The sequence below is a fragment of the Mastigoproctus giganteus genome, chromosome 13, assembly GCF_048544385.1.
Source record: "Mastigoproctus giganteus isolate SK-2022 chromosome 13, ASM4854438v1, whole genome shotgun sequence".
Taxonomy (NCBI): Eukaryota; Metazoa; Arthropoda; class Arachnida; order Uropygi; family Thelyphonidae; genus Mastigoproctus; species Mastigoproctus giganteus.
In genome coordinates, this window is record NC_143587.1 from 128,487,291 (window position 1) to 128,511,423 (window position 24,133).

General features: G+C 37.0%; 1 protein-coding gene across 4 annotated transcripts in view; it reads left to right on the forward strand.

Annotated features, from left to right (window-relative positions):
• The window catches only part of LOC150076433 (uncharacterized), an 840,218-nt gene that overhangs the window by 597,795 nt on the left and 218,290 nt on the right, over window positions 1-24,133 (forward strand). For all 4 annotated transcript variants that reach the window (XM_090388172.1, XM_090388173.1, XM_090388175.1 and 1 more), the window contains 2 exons: window positions 1,313-1,616; window positions 16,464-16,733. In XM_090388172.1, the coding sequence (XP_090244298.1) occupies window positions 1,313-1,616; window positions 16,464-16,733 (574 nt within the window). The remainder of the gene's footprint in view (window positions 1-1,312; window positions 1,617-16,463; window positions 16,734-24,133) is intronic.

Here is a 24,133-nt window from a genome sequence, read left to right on the forward strand (position 1 = left end):
AATTGTCCTTGCTCTCCTGGATTATTTTTCAATTGCTGTTAACTGTTGTATTTCTCTTTCCATCACAATGATTACTACAGTTAATTTAGAAGATTCAAACTGACTGCAGTAGACCTGTGGGAAACTACTATGCCAAGTCTGGAACTGCATTAGAGGTTAGTAAGGCAGTGGAATCAGAGAACCTACTGTAGTTTGTGAAGAGTGAGGATGAGGTATTCAAAAATCTGGGTGAGGAGTGCAGAATTTATAGTTGCACGCCTCTGTCAGTAATAAAGGGGTGTTATGGCACTAGCAGTCAAACCTCTTCATTGCAACCCATATTGGATCTCGAGAATGCATATGCATTTGAATGGATTGCGGTTCAAGCCTGCACAAATCAATATGTGACCTGATATATTTGGTTGATATATATCAACCTTATATATCAACTTTTGATATATAAGGTTGATATATATCAAACCTTATATAATTTACCTTAGCTAGTTCTACTTTGTGTGCTGCTGGGTTAGACCTATTTTAGTAATATTGTAGTTATGATATAGATCAGTGTTTCCCAAACTGGGGTCTGCAGACCCTTTGGGGTCTGTAGACTAGTTACAGGTGTCACCAAACTATATATATATATATATATATATATATATATATATATGTTATATATTATTATTATTATTATTATTATTATTAGCCATATGGTGCAAGGAAGTCTGAGGCTTATACTGCACCAGCCAAAAAAAAGTTAATTTACCCTAGGACCCAGAGAGAGAGAGAGAGATGTAGAAGGAAATCACCAAGAAAGAGAAGAATGATGATATCCAGCTCAGCACCCTGGGTGTGCCAAGCCCATACTCACCAGATGTGAGCCCCTGGAGGGATATAACATATATATGTTATATATAGGGGTCTGCAAACTTTTTTTGATTTTTGAATGGGTCCGTAAACATTTTTTGATTTTTGAGAGTGTCCATAGATTTCAGTAGTTTGGAAACCACTGTTATAGATACTTGAAAGTGTAGTGATATGCACTTTACAGCATACTAGTTGATAAGAAAACTGAATTCTTATTATATGAATAGATCTTGTTCTATAAGAAATTTTTAATTGCTGAGCTCTCTTCCAAAAGGGCTTCACTTTTTAAACTAATGAAATGTAATTCCAGCAGATTCTCCATAACTTATTACAGAAAGTGAAAATATATTTTATATTTAAATATTTTACTATATTATGAAAAAAATATTTTGCTTATATGTTTAATTAGATAGAATAATGACTTAAATAATTTCCTTATTAATTTGACATCTTCAAATATTTATAGCCTAAAGTTACCTGTACTTACAAGATTCCTACTTCAGAAAAGTGTGGAGAGTCTACAAAAAAAACATCACCGAAGAATTCTTCATCATCATGTAGTGCTCCTAGCATTGTAAAATTCTATACTCCGACTACTATTTTAAAAATACCCAAACCAAAGGAACTGAATAAACATGTGCATCATGCTATACCACCCAAGGTACCATCAAACAAAATTTTTAATCTTGAGAAAAAGCAAAAAGACAAAGAACAGACTTCAAAAGCATTCATTTCCAAATCAACACAACAGTGTTCAGATCATGTGAAAAGTGAGTGTTTTAAAAATTAATATACTGTTCAATGGCAACACTAGTGAGAGTGTGCATGCACACTCTCACTAGTGTTGCCAGCACTCCAAGTCATAGAATTTCCATTTCATTTTGAATCATATATGATTTTATTGTATATTATTATATGCCTCTTTAGAATGTAACTTATTCAAAATATAATTAATAAATTTAAAATCTATTTAATACTTGCATCATATACATAATGTTGTAAATTATGGCTTTGATAATAAGGTCCTAAACTGGACCACATTGTTATAAATTATTAATACATAAATTAACATTTTGCATGTGTGGCCACTTGGGAGTAAATACATAAATTTGCATTTTCCAAGTTCATTTCACATAAGATTCAATTAACGCACCCATTAAACTTACAGATTGTTTTTAAATCTTCCAGTACATTCTTCTTTCTCTTAATTTTGTTATCTCAAACTAATAGTACACAATTTTAATACATAACAGCACAAAAGGAAGAGGAAGAGATCATACCTATTTGCTATTATTATTCACTTTGGCTTTAAAAAAAGCCAAACCTCTGGATTTCTGATCCATAAATGGATGAAATTGAATTAAATGATTCAATCAGTTCAAAATTAGATATACAAAGGATATTACTGCATTAAAATACAATAAGCAATTTTTTGATTATTTTTTTGTTAAGGTTTTTTTTATTTATTTTTTGATTAAGGGGCTTAGAGGGAAACAGGCATTCTGTGTGTTACCAGACAGTCAGTTTAAAACACTGAGAGATCCAATATCTTTCTATTTCAGAAGATTTCGGAGAACTCCGGTTGGCCTGCTTCCCTAAAATCCACTCATGTACACCTTCTTGATGGTAAGCCCTGTTACGTCACTTAGGTGGCAACAAACATGTAGAGTGGTTCCCTTCAAGGTGCCTGGTCAACATGAAGAGGAAAAGACCAAACCCTCCAGCACATGACAGCACGATGACACAAATGGCCCTCAGTCCCCAGCGGCTTTCACTCCCCCTCTTACGGCAGCGAGAGGATCAGAGTGGAAGCAGAGGGTGCTAAGAATCTCTGGGTACAACCAGGCTGACATGAATGGAAACTGAACTTGGCCTGTTACAACGTAAGATCACTCATCGGGGAAGACAGTATATTAGAGCTGGTAAAGGAATTAGAAAATGTGAATTGGAATATCATCGGTTTGGCTGAAACAAAAAGAAGAAATGAATCACTTATAAGTTTATGAAGTGGAAATCTGTTCTACACCAATGGAAACAGTGAAAGGAGCGAAAGTGGGAAGTTGGCTATCTGGTCCATAAAGATATAAAAAACAACATTTTGGAATTCAAAAGTACATCACCAAGGGTGTCAAGGCTACTACTCAGGATTTCTAAGAGGTACAAGCTAAAGGTTATAATGATGTATGCATTAACTTCGAGCCACGATGATGAAAATGTTGAAGAAATGTACACCAAAATTGAGTCTTATTGATGAGCAGAAAACTCACTACCCTATCATTATGGAAGACTTCAATGCTAAGGTTGGAAAGAGACAAAATACTGCAGAAAGGGGAACTATAGGAAATTTTGGAATTGGTGAAAGAAATGAAAGAGGTGAAAGACTTGTGGAATTTTCAGAATCTCCAGGATTGTCAGTAATGAATACTTCCTAATTCATTTCACAAATATACGTGGTCTCAATTCTAATCTTAACGATGTCCATTTCCACTTGCAGTCTGCCAAACCCCATGTACTTTTACTGACAAAATCTCAGTTATCGGTTGAGTCAACTACTGCTCATCTCAGATGCCAAAATTATTCGCTGTATCATTTCTTTCGCCTCAAAGGTGGTACTTGTGCATTTGTCCGATTTGATATTCCCTGTCAGAGACTTGGCAATTTGGAATCGACTCTCTTTGATCTTCTCTGGCTTAAAATCTCTCTACCTCATTGTGTAAAATTCATCTGTTGTCTCTACGGTTCTCCTTTTTGACTTCCTTTCTTTGCAACTTGACTTTCTCCAGTCCAACTTTCCTAACAGTGAGGTAATTTTCCTTGGTGATTTTAATGTTCACAACTCCAGCTGGCTTCCGTTTTCAAATCACACCCACCAGCTGGCTTCAGTTTTCTAATCACACCGACCAGCTGGCATCTGTTTTCTAGTCACACCGACCAGCTGGTCGAGATGCTGAGGCTTTTGCAATTACTAATGACCTTGCACAGATTGTTAATTTACCTACAAGAATACCGGACAATCCTAATCATACAGCCAACACGCTTGATCTTTTTCTCACAAACAACCCTTCTAAGAACACGGTTGAAGTGAGAGGTCCTTTAGGCACTTCAGATCACAACTTGGTAGTAGTAGTAGTAGTAATAGTGACGGCATGTGATGCAAGAAAGCATGTGTATGAGCTTACGCAGCATCAGCCAAAAAAACAATCACACCATTCCCTCCAAATGCCTGTCCAGTTCCTCCTTAAATTTATTCAACCTATCAACTTCCACATCGACAGATGGAAGTTTGTTCCAGCAATTAACCACCCGCTGGCTAAAGGCAAATTTCCGCACTTCTATTCTACATCTGTCTTTTCTTAATTTGAATTTATGCCCCCTTAGGTTTGTAATCTAAACAAGTGGAATGACCCCATCAGAATTCAGTGTGCTCAACCCATTCAAGGCCTTATATACCTCAATCAGATCACCGCGCAGGTGCCTAGTCTCCAGCCACTGCAATTTGCAGAACTTAAGCCTCTCTTGGTAAGAAGAACCCTTCATTCCCCTCACCAGTCTTGTTGCTCTTCTCTGTATACGCTCAAGTAAACCTACATCCTTCCTAAAATGAGGCCTCCAGACCTGTACGCAGTACTCAAGGCGTGGCCTGACCATTGTCTTATACAGAGGGACAATCACCTTTTCCCTGGTAGTAAAATTCCTATATATATCATTGACAAAACCCCATGACCTGCCCTGGCAGCCTGTCTGCATTGCTCAGAAAACTTCATATCTGACTGCACAAGTAATCCCAGGTCATTTCCATTTTCTACCCCCTTAAGTGTAGTACCACACAGTTGGTACGTTTCTCTGGGGTTAATTCTACCCATATGCAGTACGTTGCATTTGTCAAGGTTAAACTTCAGTTGCCACTTCTTAGCCCATCTGCCCAAATTATCTAGATCCTGTTGTAGCACACTGCCATTACTGTCATTAACAACCCTACCAACCTTTGTATCATCTGCAAACTTCGACATTAAGCCTGATATACCTTCATCAATATCATTGATAAATATACAAAACAACAGTGGACCCAACACCGAACTCTGTGGGACTCCACTAATAACATTAGTCCACGCAGAGCAGCACCCATTGATTACCACCCTCTGTCTTCTCCCACTCAACCATCCTTTTATCCATTGTAGCAACTTACCCTTAATACCATTCTGCTCCAATTTGTACAATAGTCTTCCATGCGCAACAGTGTCAAAAGCTTTCCTGAAATTGAAATATATGATATCAAAATTATTTTTTGCATCCATTTCCTTTGTAACCACATCATAATATCCTATCAGATGATTGGTGATTGTCTCTTCTCCAGTGGAGCCTTTATCTCATGGTTATTCCCAACCTCATGTTGTTTGGCATTACAAGAATGCAAAATTGGATGACCTGTGAGATTTCTTTTCTTCTCTTCCTTGGTCGGATTACTGTTTCAAAACTTCTAATGTCAACGTTTGCTCAGATCGTGTCAGTGAAATTATTCTTGCAGGAATGGAATCCTTTATCCCACACTCCACTTTAAAATCTCTTCCTTTATCTAAACCATTTTTTTCCAATAAATGTGCTAAGGCTGTTCAAGAGAGAACATTGCATATCTTAATTGGCTTGTTTCTAATTCTTCAGTTTCATTTTCTGCCTACACCAAAGCTCGCAACAATTATAAACCAGTTATTAATCAGTCCAAACTAGAATTTGAACAGGCTAAGAGTAGAAAACTTGCTTCTTGCCCTAATGGTAGCCGAGCATTCTGGTTCCTTGCCAAAGCTATTGGCCGCAACTTTTGACCATCTCTGCTACCTCCTCTGTCCAAACCAGATGGTTCTGTTGTCGCTTCCAAGGATAAAGCTGACCTGCTAGCATCCCATTTTTCTTCCGACTTATATATTAATGATCTTGGTAGAACACCTCCCACCATTCCCAACACGCTCCATTCAATGCCTCCTGTGGTCTTCCGTCGAAAGGATGTCAGAAGGATTTTGACGAATCTTGATGCTAAGAAAGCTCCAGGTCCCGATGGTATTTCTCCACTTGTTCTCAAAACCTGTTTTTCCTTCTGCTGGGAAATTTGCCCATATCCAGCCAGTTCCTAAAAAGAGTGACAATTCTCTCCCATCCAATTATTGTCCCATTGCAATTACTTCTACTCTTTTCAAAGTAATGGAGAAATCAATTAACCACCAACTCTTAAACTACCTAGAAACCTTCCGTCTGATCAACGATCACCAGTATGGATTCCATCAATGTCGATCCACTGGTGATGTTCTGGCTTATGTTACCCATTTATGAACTAATTCAATAGAAAGGTTTGGTGAAACACAATTAGTTGCTCTTGACATCTCAAAGGCTTTCGATGTTGTTTGGCCTAAAGGTCTTCTAAACAAGCTTCCATCTTTTGGTTTGCCGACTGTTTTTAGTAATTGGTTATCAGTTTTCTCTCTGATCGCTGACTGAGGGTGATGGTAGATGGCTCTCTGTCTTCTACCTTCTCCACTAATGCCGGTGTCCCCCAAGGTTCAGTTCTTTCCCTCACTCTTTTCCTCTTGTATATTAATGATCTTCTTCCATTGACTGGAAATCCTATCCATAGTTTTGCCGATAATAGCACATTGCATTCCACTTTCCATTTTGAGAAACCTTTTCCTGTTCAATCAGCTTCAACTTCTGGAAAATCTGCTACCAATTCCTTAAATACCGATCTTCAGGTAATTCTCCAGTGGGGCAAAGACAACTTAGTTGATTTCAACCCTTCTAAAACTCAGTCTTGTCTTATATCTCGCAAAAAGGATTCTTCTGCTCCTATGCTTATCTTTAATGATACTCCAATTTCTAGGCAAAATGATATATCTCTTTTGGGGATTACCCTGACTTCTAATCTGTCTTGGCACAAGCACATTACAAATATTGCTTCCTCTGCATCTAAAAAACTTGGTTTTCTCTTTCGCTCTCGGCGTTACTTTTCTTCCAAACAGCTGCTCACTCTGTATAAATCGCAAATCCGCCCAGCCATGGTCGGATTTGCGATTTATACATGGAATTTGCGATTTATATATGGAATATTGTTCCCACATCTGGGATGGTGCCCCCAAAACCTCTATCAGGCTTCTTGATTCCATTCAGAAGAGGGCAGTTAGGTTAATTAATGATTCATCTCTAACAGAGTCTCTCCACTTGCTGTCTCATAGACGTACTGTTTCTGCTGCATGCCTCTTCTACAGTTCTTCCATGGGCACTGTTCTTCTGAATTGGCTTCTATAATTCCCACTCTCTCTTTCAAAACAGTCCGAACACGTGCCACCACCAGCCAACATGCATTTACTGTCCAACTTTAAACTCACAGAACCAACTTTTCATCTTCCTCGTTTATTCATTCAACTGCCATTTTCTGCAACAACCTTCCTTCGTATGTATTTCCTGAAAGTTACAATCTACAGAAGTTCAAGTCCAATGTCAACAAATATCTTCTTTCGTCTTCTCAACCTCGAACCCAAGCACGGTACTAAGTACTATAGGTTCTGATACCTCTCGTGTTTGGGGTTCACATAAAAAAAAAAAAAAACCCTGAGATTTAAGCAATTAGCATTAGTAGAGGCATATGATGCAAGAAAGCAAGCTTTGGCAGCATCAGCCAAAAAAAAACCAAAAAAAAAAACCACTTCCACTTCACCCCTCTGTTCGTTTGAAATACTTGTCCATCTGAGCCTTAAACTTATTTAGGCTATCAACTTCCACAACAAGGGATGGAAGTCTGTTCCACCAACCAACCACCCACTGGCTAAAGGCAAATTTCCGCACGTCTATCCTACATCTGTCTTTCCTCAATTTGCATTTATGCCCTCTCAGGTGATTATTCTGAGCAAGAGGAAGAATCCCATCAGCATTGAGCATGCTCAAACCATTCAAGGCTTTATACACCTCTATCAGTATTAAATAAATACATCTTTTTGTGGAATATTACGAAGTTAGCCTCAAAATCTCGATATTCGAATAAACAAAAAAAAAATTAAATTAAAAAATTAATAAAATAAATTTAAAAAATTATCTACATCCGAACAATTGGTCTGTATTGAAGACCTCCATAGATTTGCGACAGGAAGCACAGGCCTCAAGACACGTTCATGCAAATTCTAACACATTGTTGTGGGCTTGCGACCAAGTTCATACGAGTTGGGTGACATCCCCCCCCCACATACACACAACGTACTACCACAGAATATGTCATCTAGTTCACGAACACCCCCTCACCCAGTATCCAACGAACTGACATATCAACAGGTTACTAATCTTTCCTCGTGTACACTATCGCAGGACCAGATTTCACTTTTATCCGAAGGACTAAATTATAATTTACCACCTCGAAAACGGCCTAAAAAACAATGCGTAATTGATATTGAATTTGGACTTTGTAATGTTCCACAAAAAGATGTATTTATTCAACAAGTTATCCAAGTAGTGAATAACATAAAAGAAACTTGACTTCCTAAATTGAATACACATGACAGTTCAGCTTTACGAGAACTTCGGGGAAATAAGGACATTATTATACAGAGGGCAGATAAAGGAGATACAGTGGTAATACTAGATAAACATGATTATATTAATAAGTTAAATTCAGTTGTGTCAGATACCTCCACATATCGTGAAGTAGACCCGGCACTGTTTACCAATTTGGTCAATCAATACAATAAAACGTTAACCACATATCGAAAAAACGACTACATTACTATGGTTCAGTTAAAGGAATTGATGTCCAGAACATACAATATTCCTGCACTTTTCGGTCAGGTAAAATTACAAAAGACTGGATTTCCTATTCGACCTATAGTTTCCTACAGGAACTCGGCATTTTCATCCTTAGCCACACATGTATATAACATTATAAAACCCTTTAGACAGGTAATACAATTTGGGATTAAGAACTACGATACATTATTTAATAAGCTTAAAGACTGTAGACTCGGCGACAATGTCAATTTATTCTCACTAGATGTTACCTCATTATATACGAATGTAAACGTTGAATACACATTAGATATTATTTGGGATATGTTAAATAAAAACTCGACACCGATTAATTATACGAAGCTACCTATTAAGGAAATTTTTCACTTAATTAAACTGTTAGTTGAGGCAAACTACATCACCTTTCGAGACAAGATGTACAAACAAATTTTTGGATTACCAATGGGTTTGAGCCTGAGTGGCTTAATGTCAGAGATCTATCTCTCAACGATTGAGCAGATACATTTGACACCTTTTCGACCCCATATCACATACTATGGGAGGTATTTACTATGGGAGGTATTAGACGATGTTCTAGTTATTACCGATAGTAGTACTATCCAAGACATTTTACATTCGTTTAATAATATTCATTCTAGACTCAAATTTACATTGGAAAGGAGGATATGGATACAAAATCATTAAACTTTCTAAATTTTAATGAAATAAAATACAATTTAGCATCTATCGAATAAAATACAATTTAGCATCTATCGAATAAAATACAATTTAGCATCTATCGAAAACCTACAAACACCGGTATGCTTCTACATTATAATAGCTATCACCCGTTCACCTACGAAAGATCGATTATCTTAAATCAATTTCTAAATGCCTATAAATATTCAACGATGGAATCTGCTTTGGACTCAGAAATACAAATATTAACTAGCAGATTCTTAAACAGGGGTTATTCCATTACCACAATAAACCGAATTAGGGTACACGCTAAGGATAGGATACAAAATACTACACCAATCAACAATAGTAATTTCAAAAAATACTTTATTTCTGTCCCATATGTTGAACAGTGGCACAAACAGCTTAACAGATTCTTTAAAGATACCGAATTTAAAATTGTAGCTAGGCCAGTACTGAAGTTACACACTATACTGAACAATCGCTCGGTTCTTTCCGCGTTTGCAACATAAATTAATGATCTGGTATACAACATTTCTTGCGGTGATTGCGACTCGTCTTACCAAGGTTCGACGCGATTTTCTCTTAATATTCGTGTAAATCAACATGAAGCCTCAGTTCGTGCTTCTCGTTCAGCAGCATCAGAATTAGCCTTTCATGCCATTAACGAAAAACACTTTTTTATTTAACGAGGCCAAAATACTTAACGTTCAACGTAATTATACGCGACTATTAATTGCAGAAACCGTTGAAATTAAATTACACGAGAATTCTGTTAATGTTCGGCGGCCATATTTGATCTCCGATGCGTGGACCTTTACAGGCATGCGTGAAGGCAAATAATCACTATTTAAGTTTCGGGTTTAACCCAATTCGGTAATTTTCATTCCTGTGATCACGATATACGGTCGAAAAGCGTGGTCAGCTTCAGGTAGGAAAATCGTTTTGAATATTTTCGTTAGATTCTTTTAATTGCGTTAATTTGATTTTTAATTGGTTTAAATTGATTTGAATTGTGTTAAATTGATTATTTAATTATTTATATTTTACTCTAATGTACTGGAAAGTAGTCGATTTTTTCCGTTTTAATTTCTGGAGGGTATCATATGGAAGTGTTCTACGTACTATATTGAGGTAAACTCCTCTTATTATTTTACTAGTAGAATAGATGTGCGGAAATTTGCCTTTAGCCAGCGGGTGTTTAATTGCTGGAACAAACTTCCATCTGTCGTTGTGGAAGTTGATAGGTTAAATAAATTTAAGGAGGAACTGGACAGGCATTTGGAGGGAATGGTGTGATTTTTTTTTTTTTTGGCTAATGCTGCATAAGCTCATACACTTGCTTTCTTGCATCACATGCCACTACTACTAATCAGCCACTCTCTGGTTGAAGGCAAACTTCCACCAAATAACCTGCAACCTTCCTCAACTTTAATTGATGCCCTCTCATGTGTGTAGTCTCAGCAAGAGGAAGAATGCCATTAGCATTCAGTTACTTAATCCATTCAAGGCTTTAAACACCTCAGTCAGAGAATTTTAAGGGCCTTGATTGCCTAGGGGCCCTGGTTAAGGCCTTGAATCAGTAGATGCATATCCAGCTGACCTCTGAATTTCCTGAATGTAACATATTCCAGTAATTTACAATGTACTGCCTAAAAGAAAACTTCATCCACTCTATATACCTCAAGAAATTCATTAAGACATATTCCTGTGGACCACGTAGCAATGTTCGGCATCTTGATTTTTTTACAGAACAAAACCTTTTATATACATTATCAAAGTTCCCTCTCCAGCTCTTATTTCAGGAGGAAAGAGCTCTTCAAGTATCAATGCTTAGTTGCTACAAGTTATATCATTCTTCAGTCAGGTCTTGCTTACACTACAGTTATCCAGCCTATGACTCTGCCAAGAAATGTGTCCTCATAAGACTGAATAATATCCAACATAATATGGAGATTAAAAAAAATGAGTATCAAAAAATCTATAGCATTAGTAGAGGCATTTGATGCAAAAAAGCAAGCTTATGCAGCATCAGCCAAAAAAAAAAAAAAACACTTCCACTTCACCCCTCTGTTCGCTCGAAATACCTGTCCAGCTGAGCCTTAAACTTATTTAGGCTATCAACTTCCGCAACAAGGGATGGAAGTCTGTTCCCCCAACCAACCAACCACCCACTGGCTAAAGGCAAATTTCCGCACGTCTATCCTACCTCTGTCTTTCCTCAATTTGCATTTATGCCCTCTCAGGTGATTATTCTGAGCAAGAGGAAGAATCCCATCAGCATTGAGCATGCTCAAACCATTCAAGGTTTTATGCACCTCTATCAGATCACCTCACTGGTGCCTAGTTTCCAGACACTGTAATTTGCAAAACTTAAGCCTTTCTTCGTAAGAGCACCCCTTTGTTCCATTCACTAATCTTGTTGCCCTTCTCTGTACTCGTTCCAGCAGCTCTACATCCTTCTTGAAATGAGGCCTCCAGACCTGTATACAGTACTCTAGGTATGGCCTGACCATTGCCTTATACAAGGGAATAATCACCTCCTTATCCCTGCTAGAAAAATTCCTATATATCATTGACAATACACCATGAGCTATTCTTGCAGCTCGTCTGCACTGTTCAGAGAACTTCGTATCTGCCTGCACAACCACCCCCAAGTCCCTTTCATTCTCTACCACTGTCAGTGTAGTACCACAGAGTTGATACGTTGCTCTGGGGTTGCTGTTTCCCATGTGTAGTACTTTACATTTGTCAATGTTAAACTTCATTTGCCACCTCTCAGCCCATCTGCTCAACCTTTCCAGATCCTGTTGCAGCAGCATAGCATCAGTAGCATCCTTAACAACCCTGCCAACCTTTGTATCGTCTGCAAACTTGGACATTAAGCTTGATATACCATCATCAATATTATTTATAAATACAGAAAACAACAATGGACCCAACACTGAACCATGAGGGATTCCACTAATAACATTAGTCCACGATGAGCAGTGTCCATTAATTACCACTCTCTGTCTTCTACCACTCAACCATCCCTTTATCCATAGCAACAATTTGCCACCAATGCCACACTGCTCCAATTTGTGCAGCAGTCTTCCATGTGCAACAGTATCAAAAGCCTTTCTAAGATCCAAGTATATAATATCAAAGTTATTCCCCGCATCCAATTCTTTTGTGACTGCGTCATAGTATCCAATCAAATTGGTCAGGCAAGACCTTCCCTTAACAAAACCATGCTGTGTCTGAGCTATAACTGAAGTCTTCTCTAGATGATCCTGCAGTGCTTCTTTAACCAGTGCCTCCATTAATTTTCCTGGAACGGAAGTTAAACTCACAGGTCTATAATTACTTGTCAGCCTTTGATCCTCCTTTGTGAATTGGGGTATATATAGAATACCCCAATACCCCTTCTATATATACATAGAGTATATATAAAAGCAAACAAATCTCATTTGTTTACTTCACTGATCAGCTAAAATTTGCAGCTTTTCCTCCAATCAAAACCATGTATATCTCTTTGGTCCTCGGTTAATCCAAAAATAAACCTAAATACAAAATTATGATAATAAAATAAACCCAAGTTGCTTTCTAACAGCCCATTATGTGTAAGTATAGGCAACCCCGTATAACACAGTACTTCTACAACACGGTTTCGCTTTAACACATTTGATAAATTGCATCAATCCTCCCACAACACAGTATTTATATAACATGGTTAGAGAATTGAGAAAAACCTGGCATAACACGGTATTTTTGAGACAGTTTTTGTGGAGGGAACCTTGCTATTATGTTGGATGTAATTTTTCAACATTTCCATTCTTTTTTGTGAATCCCCACTGTTGACTCGCTAGTCATTATGCAAAAAAAAAAAAGTTATTGGGAAATCCCAATATTTTATTTTGTTGGAAAATCCCCATGTTAGGGTCTCTGCTATTGAACTTGTGGAAAATATTAGATTTCAAAGTTTATTACTGTTGGATAAAGCTCCAAGCCATCCAAAAGAATTAGAAGTCATCCAAACATTGAAGTAATGTTTCTACCACCTAATACAACTTTTTAATTCAGCCATTAGATCAGGGAATTATATCTACCTTTAAAATGCATTACATCAGAAAATTGTTACAATGGATTTTGGAAAAAAATTGATTCCAAATCTATTGAAGTGATGGAGACATGGAAACATTTTTTAATTGTGGACTGTATCAGCTTTATCACTCAGAGAAGCAAAACCATCAACATTAAATGCGTGTTAGAAAAATGTATGGCTAGAGTCAGTTCATTCAGGAAATATGGTTGAACCTGTAGAAAACGGAATTGGTGCAATAGTAGAACTTGGTAAGTTGGTAGGAAGGAAAGGTTTTAATGATATGACTACTGAAGCCCTCCAGTTGGTAGAATCACCTTCCCATCCTGTCTATGATGGGAGGAATTTTTATGGATCTTTTTCACAGCGTGGCTGAGTTAGTTGGTCTCAGGCGAGGGTAGCATGGAGTTTTCTCTTGGAAACTTGGGTTTTTCATCCAGCAAAATAGAAAATAGACCTAAGAACATGCAATTTATAAACAATATACACACTGGGGCTCCTAAAAAAAAAAAAAAAGATATGGTTACTGAAGACATTCAAGAATTACTGGTAGAAAAAGAGGCTGGCGAAGTAGATTTGGTGGAAATGGCATCGGAGGTAAACCAAATCAAATGTATTTATTAGCCATATGGTGCAAGCCTTAGGTTTTCATTGCACTGGCCAAAATATATATATATATAAATAAATGAATAAAAAATATTAATAGATAAATAATAAAATAAAATGAACTACCTATTTGACTCCCTTTTAACTGACCTTTGAGTTTCCCCAGGCTGTCAGCCTCAGACACTCATGGAAGTAACCTATTCAAATAATTAATAACTCATTAACCGAAAGAAAACTTCCTGCATTCCAGTATAAACTGTTTCCCTTATAATTTGAATGTATTGCCCAGTTCTGGAATTACTATGTATTGCCCAGTTCTGGAATCATTTATAATAGTGAAAATTCCACCCTCATTCTTTTTATTTTTACTTCTCAGAGCCTTATACACCTCACTTGTCTCTTCTAAGGTGCCTAGATTCCAAGCTCTGTAGCTCACATATTTGAAGTCTTTCCTTATATGGATGCCCTCTTGCCAATCTCGTGTATCAGGTGTGTTTCCCATTTTTGAACCCTTTCAAGAAGGGCAATGTCTTGTTTTCACTGTGGTCTCCACACTTGAACACAGTATTCCAAGTGTGGTCTTGCAATTGCCTTATGCACTAGGATTATGACCTCCTTATCTCTACAAGCAAATGTATGATCACTTATCAATAGCACACTATGGGCCTTCCTTGCCGCCTGTGTGCACTGCTCAGAGAACTTCTGACTGTATTGTAACTCCCAAATCCCTTTCTTACTCCACTGTTTTTAGTTCAACCCCACTAAGTGCATAAGTTATTTTGGAATTACTATTCCCCAAGTGTAACCTCCTGGCAATTTTTGCAATCCATCTAAGAATTTTCTTTGTGTTCCACCTTGCATTTTACATCTTGATTTTCTCTGTATTCCAACATGTTGCATTTGCTGCATTAAAACATATCTGACACTTCTTTGACCATCCTTGAAGTATAAGTTGTCCTGAAGAAACTCTGCTTGTTTCTTCAGGACAACTTATACCAATCTTGATATCATTTGTAAATTTTGACGTCATGCCCTGTATCCCTTCATCAATGTCGTTTAAGAAAATCAAAAACAGTAGCAGTCCCAGTACTGATCCTTGGGGAACCCCATTTCCTCATTTTATATTATATAAGATATTAAGTGTAACAAAGGAGCTGTTTTAAAAATAACACAGAGCCATAGTAATTCCTTTATTCTGCTCAAACTTATATCTTTAGTTTGAGCAGAATAAAGGAATTACTATATTGCTCGTGGTGCCTCCATAGCCAGGTGGGAAGGAGCAGCAGTGCGTAGCACATGCTTCTTGATTAGACTGGGGTTCGAGCCAATGACCACCGCATATACCGGAGCAATATGGCCTTAGTTGCTAATGCTCCTAAAAACCAATTAACAGCTAACTATATTGCTCTGTGTTATTTTTACAACAGCTCCTTTGTTACACTTAATATCTTATATAACATAAAATGAAGAAAGGGATGTTAGGAAAATAATGAGGAAAGTTACAAACTATTTCCTTATTACTGCATTGAGCAGGCAAAGCATGTTCTTGAGTTGCACATTATATATTTTTATTGCTTCGATAATCTTGGATATTTTATTGCTTTGAAAAAAAAATAATAATAATTTCAGCTGGTGCCGAAATTGTTATTTTTTTTTTTCTTTGGTTGCATTTCAAGTATCATCTTGAAATCTTGAAAACAATTTTTAATGTTTGGATTTCCAAAAATTTTAGTTTTTGGCATATGTAATGAAAAGAAGACACCACTCAGTTACCATGAAAAACTTTTTATTATTATATTGAAAATACATTCCTGCATCTTTATAATAATATGCTGTAATAAAGTCTATATACTGGAAATGTATTTCGACGTTCGAAATACAGTAGTTTTAGTTCGATAATTCAACTCAATAAAATTCAATTCAACAAAATAATTCAATAAAACTTAATGTGCATTAAGTTTTATTGAATTATTTAGACCAGGGTTAAATTGTTATGGCACCCATATATTATATAATAATTTTTTTTTATCTAAATACTGAACTGAAAGCACTTCTACTGTATACATTTTTTAGAATCTGTTTATTAAGAGTTTGTAATCATGTAGCACCATCACAGAAAAACAAAAAACTGAACCAACAAACTCTTATCATAAAAGATAAAACCACCACCTAAAAACTGGACTAACAAACATTTGTTAGTTCATTCTTTTGGATTTTATCATGATGATGCAACAGCAAGGTTACAAACTAATAAATAGATCTAAAAGCTATACAAGGTGAAGTCACCTTCCTTCTACTTCTAATATTTAATATAAGCATAGAAGTCTTTGCTACTTCTTTGCATTTTCACAATTCAGGTATTTAGATCAAAGATAACCTGTGTAGTATGCATGCAAACATTCTTTCTTTTATTTCAGTATAATGGCTCCATAAATTTTATACATATTAAACGTATCCTGTTGTTAATTTTCAGAAGTGTCATCTCTTGCTACTGAAGTTAAACTGTTAGCTGTTTCAAAGCCATTTGCTGTTACTACACATGTTTCTCCTATTATGAGTCCTCCATCTGCTACTCACAGTTCTCACTCATCACAAATTAAAGTACCTATATTGAAGGTCACAAAAGATATCATGAAAAAAAATCCCTCAGAGATGAAAAAGGCACTTCCAGTTGTTTTGCCAGTATCTCCTGTTATAAGTAATAGCAAAAATATCATGAATAACGAATGCATTACTCAAAAAGGTAGACAGTTGGCTTATTTGAAATTTATCATTAGTATTATAATTTGTAGTACAAATATTTTTTAATGTATACTGGTATACAAAAGTTAAGGAGGTTACGAATTTTTAGAAATATTTTGTCCAATGACAAAACTGACTTCAGGCAAATGCAGATTAAATTTTCACAGAAAGCCAGAGCCCAATCTGTCAGTTGGGAGGGTTTGGTGAGGTCTAACACAAGGGAGGGATGTCTGGTTTGACCACAACCAGACATCTCACCCCAGGCAGGCCAGATAGATACCACCCATAAAAATTTTAGATAAAATTTGTCTCGACATCAATAAATGAGTAATTTCTAAAATCATCAAAAGAGCAATGAATATGCATGTCATGAAAGAATAGCTATTGACTTGTGAAAATCACAATTTCATACCATGGATAAACATTTACTTGATAGAGGATGTCATCATTCCTCAAGCTGCAAACAGTGTTATTATTTGTATAAGTTAATTCAGGAGATCAAGGGTCAATAAAACCACTATTCTATAAGAGCAGATTTTAGCTGGTACAGGGTTCTTTTTAGAGGATTGTAATTTGCAGGTCACCTTCTCAAAGTATTCCATGTATGCCTCTCTTGGTTGTGAAGAGTTCAAATCTGAGAAACTAGTCAGCCACTCCATTCTTTGATTAATGGTATTGGTGGAATGATGCAAGAAGAAAAGTGCTTATACAATGTGCAAAAAAAAAAAAAAAAAAAAACACTCTTGCCCGTTTCATCTAATAATTTGTCTAAACCTTTAAATTTTTTTTTTAAATTACTCACTACCACAACAGTAGATAGAAGTTTATTCTACCAGTCAATTATGCTCAGGATGAATGTGAATTTATGTACATCTGTTCTGCAATCATCCATATCAGTTTAAGTTTGTTTCCTTTGTGCGTGTGTTTGAGACCTGAAAAGAGTAAAGTTGTCATCAGCGTTACTTTATTTAACCCTTTTGTGAATAATTATGCAAATGAAATAATGATTTCTGCTCACTTAGGGAATCCTCTTATTACCTTTCTCTGTAATCTGAATTCTTTAAATTTTGCCATACTTCATTTCTTGGTCCTTCTCACTCCTTGCTGTGCTGGAGCGGAGATCTCTTACAGGCATCCCTCCTACTGTTCTGGCCCAGCTCCCTATGCCCATGGGCAGATGCTAGAAGACTCAATCTATGGTGATAGTACCTTCCAGTAACTTAGTGACCAGATAACCACACAATTCACAGCACCCATTGTTACTCACACACCCAGCTGCTCTGGCAAAGTTTTGCTTCTACACAGAGACACAACTGATGTTATGTGGGAAACCACTGGCACTGCATAGTATGGGTGACATAAAATTTTTTTTAAAAATAGCATACTTTTCTCTATTACAGTGTAAATCATGCGACTTCCTTAACTTTTTCAAATGTGTATTTATACTTATAATTGAACCATTAAGAATTAGAAGGATTGAGTCCCTGTAGTACTAGGAATCAAGCAAAGAAAATTGAAAAGTTATTCTTTAATTCTATATGGTAAATTTATATAATTCATTACTACAATAAAACCATATTAACTTTATATGTAAAGTCCAGAAACATGAACTTGAATTCAGCAGGTGTGAGTTACTGTATTTTGCATACTTAAAAAAAATAAAAATTTATTAAACCATATTTATTAAATCATAAAAAATAGTTACAAAGCTAAGAGAATAAGTGTGATAATTATAATGTACAGTAGAACCTTATTAATATAAACTTGATTTATACAGAGAAATTCTTGTTTATTCAAAGTACACATCATTCCTCTGCTGAAGGGACAGGTTTTTCTAAGTATCCGTTTATTACAAACTTGGATTAATATGTAATACAAAATCCATTTTTATCGTATGCGAAAAAAAATTATGTTATTTTGTTTGGTTTAATACAAAGCTTGTTTTTACTTAGATCGTGTAATTAGAATTTAATCCCAAAAGAAACACTTGCTGTTCAAGGAGAGGCTTGCAATGGTGGAAAATTAATTAAAGAAATAACCATTATTCTGTTATGCTGAAAAGCAGGAAATAGTACAAAATAACTCTGCTCATTTATGACGCATATTTTTCCAGCCAAGTTGTTTATTAGTAGTTAACTAATTTGTACAGTTGAGACCAACAATATTTGACTTGTGGTCAAAATATTTCAGCCTTGGTTATTGAGAGTGAACAGTAGAATGGCTTCAAAAAGAGATGAATATTATGATTTTAGATTACTGTACAACACATTCTGCTGAGCCACTTAATCTGATGAACATAATTTTTGCTCCAGTGGAGAGACAGCATGTTGAGATAGGCAACCTAGGTAGTTGTCTAGGATGCTAAATCATGGGGGGGGGGGCACAGTCCATATAAGCAAATTTGGGTGACCAAATTCAAGAAAAAAAATCAAGTTTAAAAAACATCAAAATGAAAAAGATGAGAAAATACAAATAATATAAAGATGCCATTATTTCAATACCAATTCACAAAAATGAAGAGAATATACTTAATTTGTTTCTCTACATTTCTGAGAATTTATTAACATTTCAAATATTTTTATTTACTACAATGATAAATAATAGTTTAGTAAAATTCTTATTTAAATTGCAACATGGAGATGACCAAATCTGCAATTTTGAGAAGCAAGAATTCTTCCATAACAAAGGTGCCATTTGATACTCTTTTTCAGTGTACAAAGTTGTCAACCTACATCTGCCTTTAGGGTTCAATGGTTGGGAGAACAACTTTATAGTTCTCTTAGAGTGCCAATTTCATGGGTTGCCTTGGGCACCAATTACTAACAGCTAGTTTAGATCCCCCACCCCCACCATGCTCTGAATACACCAGTTTTATGCAGCAATGTATCAAGGCATAATTAGTAACCTTGATAGCATATGAAGCCTACATTCTAAGATACTTGATCCACAACACAGGAGAGAACAAATTTCAGCCAAAGTGGAATGTCTTGGATGCTATTCATAATGCTGTTATTAGCATTAGCATTAGTTGAAGCATATGATGCAAGAAAACAAGCTTATACAGCTTAGCCAAAAAAAAAAAAAAAAAACCCTTCCGATTTCACCTATCCAGACACTCCAAATGTTTGTCTAGTTCAGCCTTAAATTTATTTAAACTATCAACTTCCACAACAACAGATGGAAGTCTATTCCAGCAGTCAACTCTCCTCTGGCTAAAGGCAAACTTCTGCACATCTATTCTACAACTGTCTTTTCCTCAATTTGAAGCTATGCCCCCTTGGGTACTTAACCTGAGCAAGCGGAAATAGCCCATTAACATTTAGCCTGCTCAAACCATTCAAGGCCTTATATACCTCAACCAGATCACTTTGCAGGTGCCTAGTCTCCAGATGCTGCAACTTGCTGAACTTAAGCCTTTCTTTGTAAGCGTGCACCCCTTTGTTCTGTTCAACTGTCTTGTTGCCCTTCTCAGTACTAATTCTAGGAACTCTACATCGTTCCTAAAATGAGGCCTCTAGACCTGTACACAGTACTCAAGGTGTGGCCTGACCATTGCCGTGTACAAAGGTATAATCACCTCCTTGTCTCTGCTAGCAAAATTCCTATATATCATTGACAAAAGTCTATGACATGCTATGGTAGCCAATGCTCAGAGAACTTCATATCTGATTACACAATTACTCCCAGATCTTTTTCATTCTCCACCTCCCTGAGTATAGTACCACACAGTTGGTATGTTTCTCTTGGGTTACTGCTAGTCATATGCAGTACTTTGCACTTCTCAAGGTTAAACTTCAGTTGCCACTTCTCAGCCTAACTACCTAACTTTTCTAGATCCTGTTGCAGTAGCATATTGTCTTTAGTGTCATTAACAACCATGCCAACCTTTGTATCATCTGCAAACTTGGACATTAAGCCTGATATACCTTCATCAATATCATTGATAAATAAACAAAACAACAATGGGCCCAGCACCAAACCTTGGGAAGCTCCATTAATAATATTAGTCCATGTAGAGCACTGTCCATTTATTACCACTCTTTGCCATCTCCCACTAAACCACATTGTGGCAACTTGCCTTTAATGCCATACTGCTCCAATTTGTACAGCAGTCTTCCATGTGCAACAGTATCAAATGCTTTCCTGAAATCCAAGTATATGATATCAAAATTATTTTTTACATCCAGTTCCTTTGTGACCACATCGTAGTATCCACTCAAATTGGTCAGACAAAACTTCCCCTTAACAAACCATGCTGTTTCTGAACTATTCGGCAGTCTTGTTTAGGTGATTCTGCATCACCTCTTTAACTAGTGACTCCATTATTTTCCCCAGAACAGAAGTTAAACTAACAGGTCTATAATTATTTGTGTCATCCTTTGAACCACCTTTGTGAATTGGAGATACATTTTCACATCTCCAGTCCATGGGGACCTCCCCTGAATCTAAGAATACTCTCATAATTATGGCTAAGGGTTTGCTAACTTCCCCTGCTTCCTCCTTCAATATGACCGGATAGATTCCATCCACCCCAAGTGCCTTTCTGATGTTTAAATTCAATAATTTCTCCTCCATTTTGCTGTCACTTATTATAAAATCACATAGCTCCCTATTAGTTTGATACACTTCTGGCATTCCCCTCCTTGAATACCTCCTCATGTGTGAATGTAGATGCAAAATACTCCTACAGTTTATCAGCTACTTGAGCAGGATCATCAATAGTCGATCCATCTATGTTAGGTGGACCAATCTGATTCATTCCCTTTCTTCTAGAATTTACATAAGTAAAGAACTCTGTGCAGTTTTAGTTTACATCCTTTGCCACAGATTTCTTGTAATCTGCCTTCACCTGCCTAACCTCCTTTGTGACTTGATTACAGACTAGCTTATATCTGCCATAGGCTTCTGTGTCGCCTGATAATTTATATGCATCCTATGCATTTTTCTTCTCTACCACGACCCTCATTAATTCATCTGACATCCATTTAAGCCTGAATCTTGAACAGTATTTCTTAGTTGGTATGAAAAGCCTAGTACCTTCCAATATTAATCCCTGAAGGCTTCCCGTAGAATTCACCGTTGGTAAATTCTACGTAAATTCCATAAAGTGGGATCATCAGTTGATTTGTAGTCACCTTTATGAAAGCAAAAACCCTTCCCTTTATCCTTGATGGTAGTTACATCTTTAAGTAATTTCCACATAAGTACACTGTGATCACTGTCACCTAGAGGTTCTTTTAACTGCAAATTCTTAATGCATGAATAATCACTGCAGATAATCACATCAAGAATATCGCTCCCTCTTGTTGCCCCTCGAACATGTTGCTGTAGTAAACAATCTTCCAATAAATCCACAAAATCTTGCTAGCATGCGAGTGACTAACCCACAATTTCCAATTAATATCTGGAAAGTTAAAATCCCCCATTACAAGACATTCTAAATTTTACTGGCCCACTCTATTTCTCTGAACAACTGTTCATTGTACTGATCAGAATCATTCGGCCTATAACATGCTGCTACTCTCCTTTTCCCTTTCCCAGTGTAAACATTGCACTGTCCACCCATGTCAACTGGATGCACTTCCTTAGAGTTTGTGTTTCTTAACTAACAGCATAACCCCTCCTCCCTTCCTATCCCGTCTATCCTTTTTTGTACACATTGTTTCCCCCAAATTCCAATTCTGCATTCCTTATATCTGAGTGACACCACATCTCTGATATCTCAGCACTTCAAATTCATCAAATTTATTTACTATACTTCTAGCCTTGGTGTACATTCAAATATACGTGCACTTGTTCTTACTCTTAGTTACCCTTACACAGCCCATGTATTTACTTGTTCCATGATGACTCCCAGCAGCACTTGAAATTCCCAGAAATTTGCTCTCTAGGCTGCTGCTCATTACAATAGAAGCAGTGCAAGAATCACTTTTGCCTCTGCCTTCAGCTACTGTTAATCTTTTAGTCTGTGAATCCCACCCCAAGCTAGCAGTTTTCCGAGCCACCTAACACTACCTCGATAGCATCAGCAAATATTCTTGCACCATTTCTATTTAAGTGTATCCCATGCCTGTAGAAGCAGTCTCTCCTGTTAGCAAGTACAGACCACGCTGAAAAAAATTCTACCCCTGTGAGCCTTGCACAATCTCTCTCTCCAGGCCAAATTGATTAACAAGGCTCTCATCATATACTCCCTCCTATCGTGTCTGGGCAGAATTGCAGACACTTTCACACTCACCCCTAATTAGTGACTTCTTTTTTCACATTTATTTAACAAGTCAATTTAACATTGACTTGTTAAATAAATCTGCAGATCTCTTACTCTTAAGGTCATTAGTGCCGACATCTACGACAATGTCGCCTTTTGTGCCCTTAATAGATGATATCTGCTCTACAATGTCATCAACTTTTGCCCCTAGCAGACATACCCTGGTCCTGTTCCACCTATTCTTTTTGCATAATATATTCCCCATCTCCCTGACAGTAGAGTCACCAACAATAACTACTTCCTGTGGGACCAGCGCATTCTGCCTTGGAGATTGCGTTTGTGTTGCCTGATGCACGGGAGTGAGCTCTGGCTTTGAATTGGGCAGCTGAGAGCTTGATGGGCACCTCATATTAATTTCTTTGGGGGCATGTACCCTACACCTCAAACTCTCATAGACATCCATCAGAGGCACCTCCATAGTCAGGTAGGAAGGAGCAGCAGTGCGTAGCACACGCTTCTTGATTAGACCGCGGTTCGAGCCCGTCACCACCAAATACGGAGGATGCGGAAAGGTCAGGGAATGACCACCGCATATCCCAGAGCAATATGGCCTTAGTTGCTAATGCTCCTAAAAAATCAAATAACAACATCCATCGGAATTCTGAGTTGGTGCCAAATTTCTTCACAGTCTCTGCACTTTGCACACCTAAGGACATCCTCCCTCCTTAGCTAGATAATGTCTTGTTCTAGAGAGTTCTGCAAACATTTCACATTTTGACATTTTTTTAGACTGTGATTGGAGAATCACCCCCTTCGGTTAAATTCCCCCATTTTAAGAAATTCTGATTTACTGGCCCACTCTATTTCTCTGTACAGTTGTTCGCTTTACTCATTAGAGTCATTAGGCCTATAACACACTCCCACTCTCAATTTTGCTTTCCCTGTGCTTATGTCACACCAAACTGACTGAAATCTGCACTGTCCACCCATGTCAACTGGATGCACTTCCTTAGATTTTGTGTGTTTCTTAACTAACAGCATGATCCCTCCTCCCTTTCTATTCTATTCTTTCTGTACACATTGTACTCCCCAAATTCCAATTCTGCATTCCTTAGACGTGTGACACCACGTCTCTGATATCCCAACAATATCTGCCTTTGATGTCTTGACCAGACCTCAAATTCATCAAATTT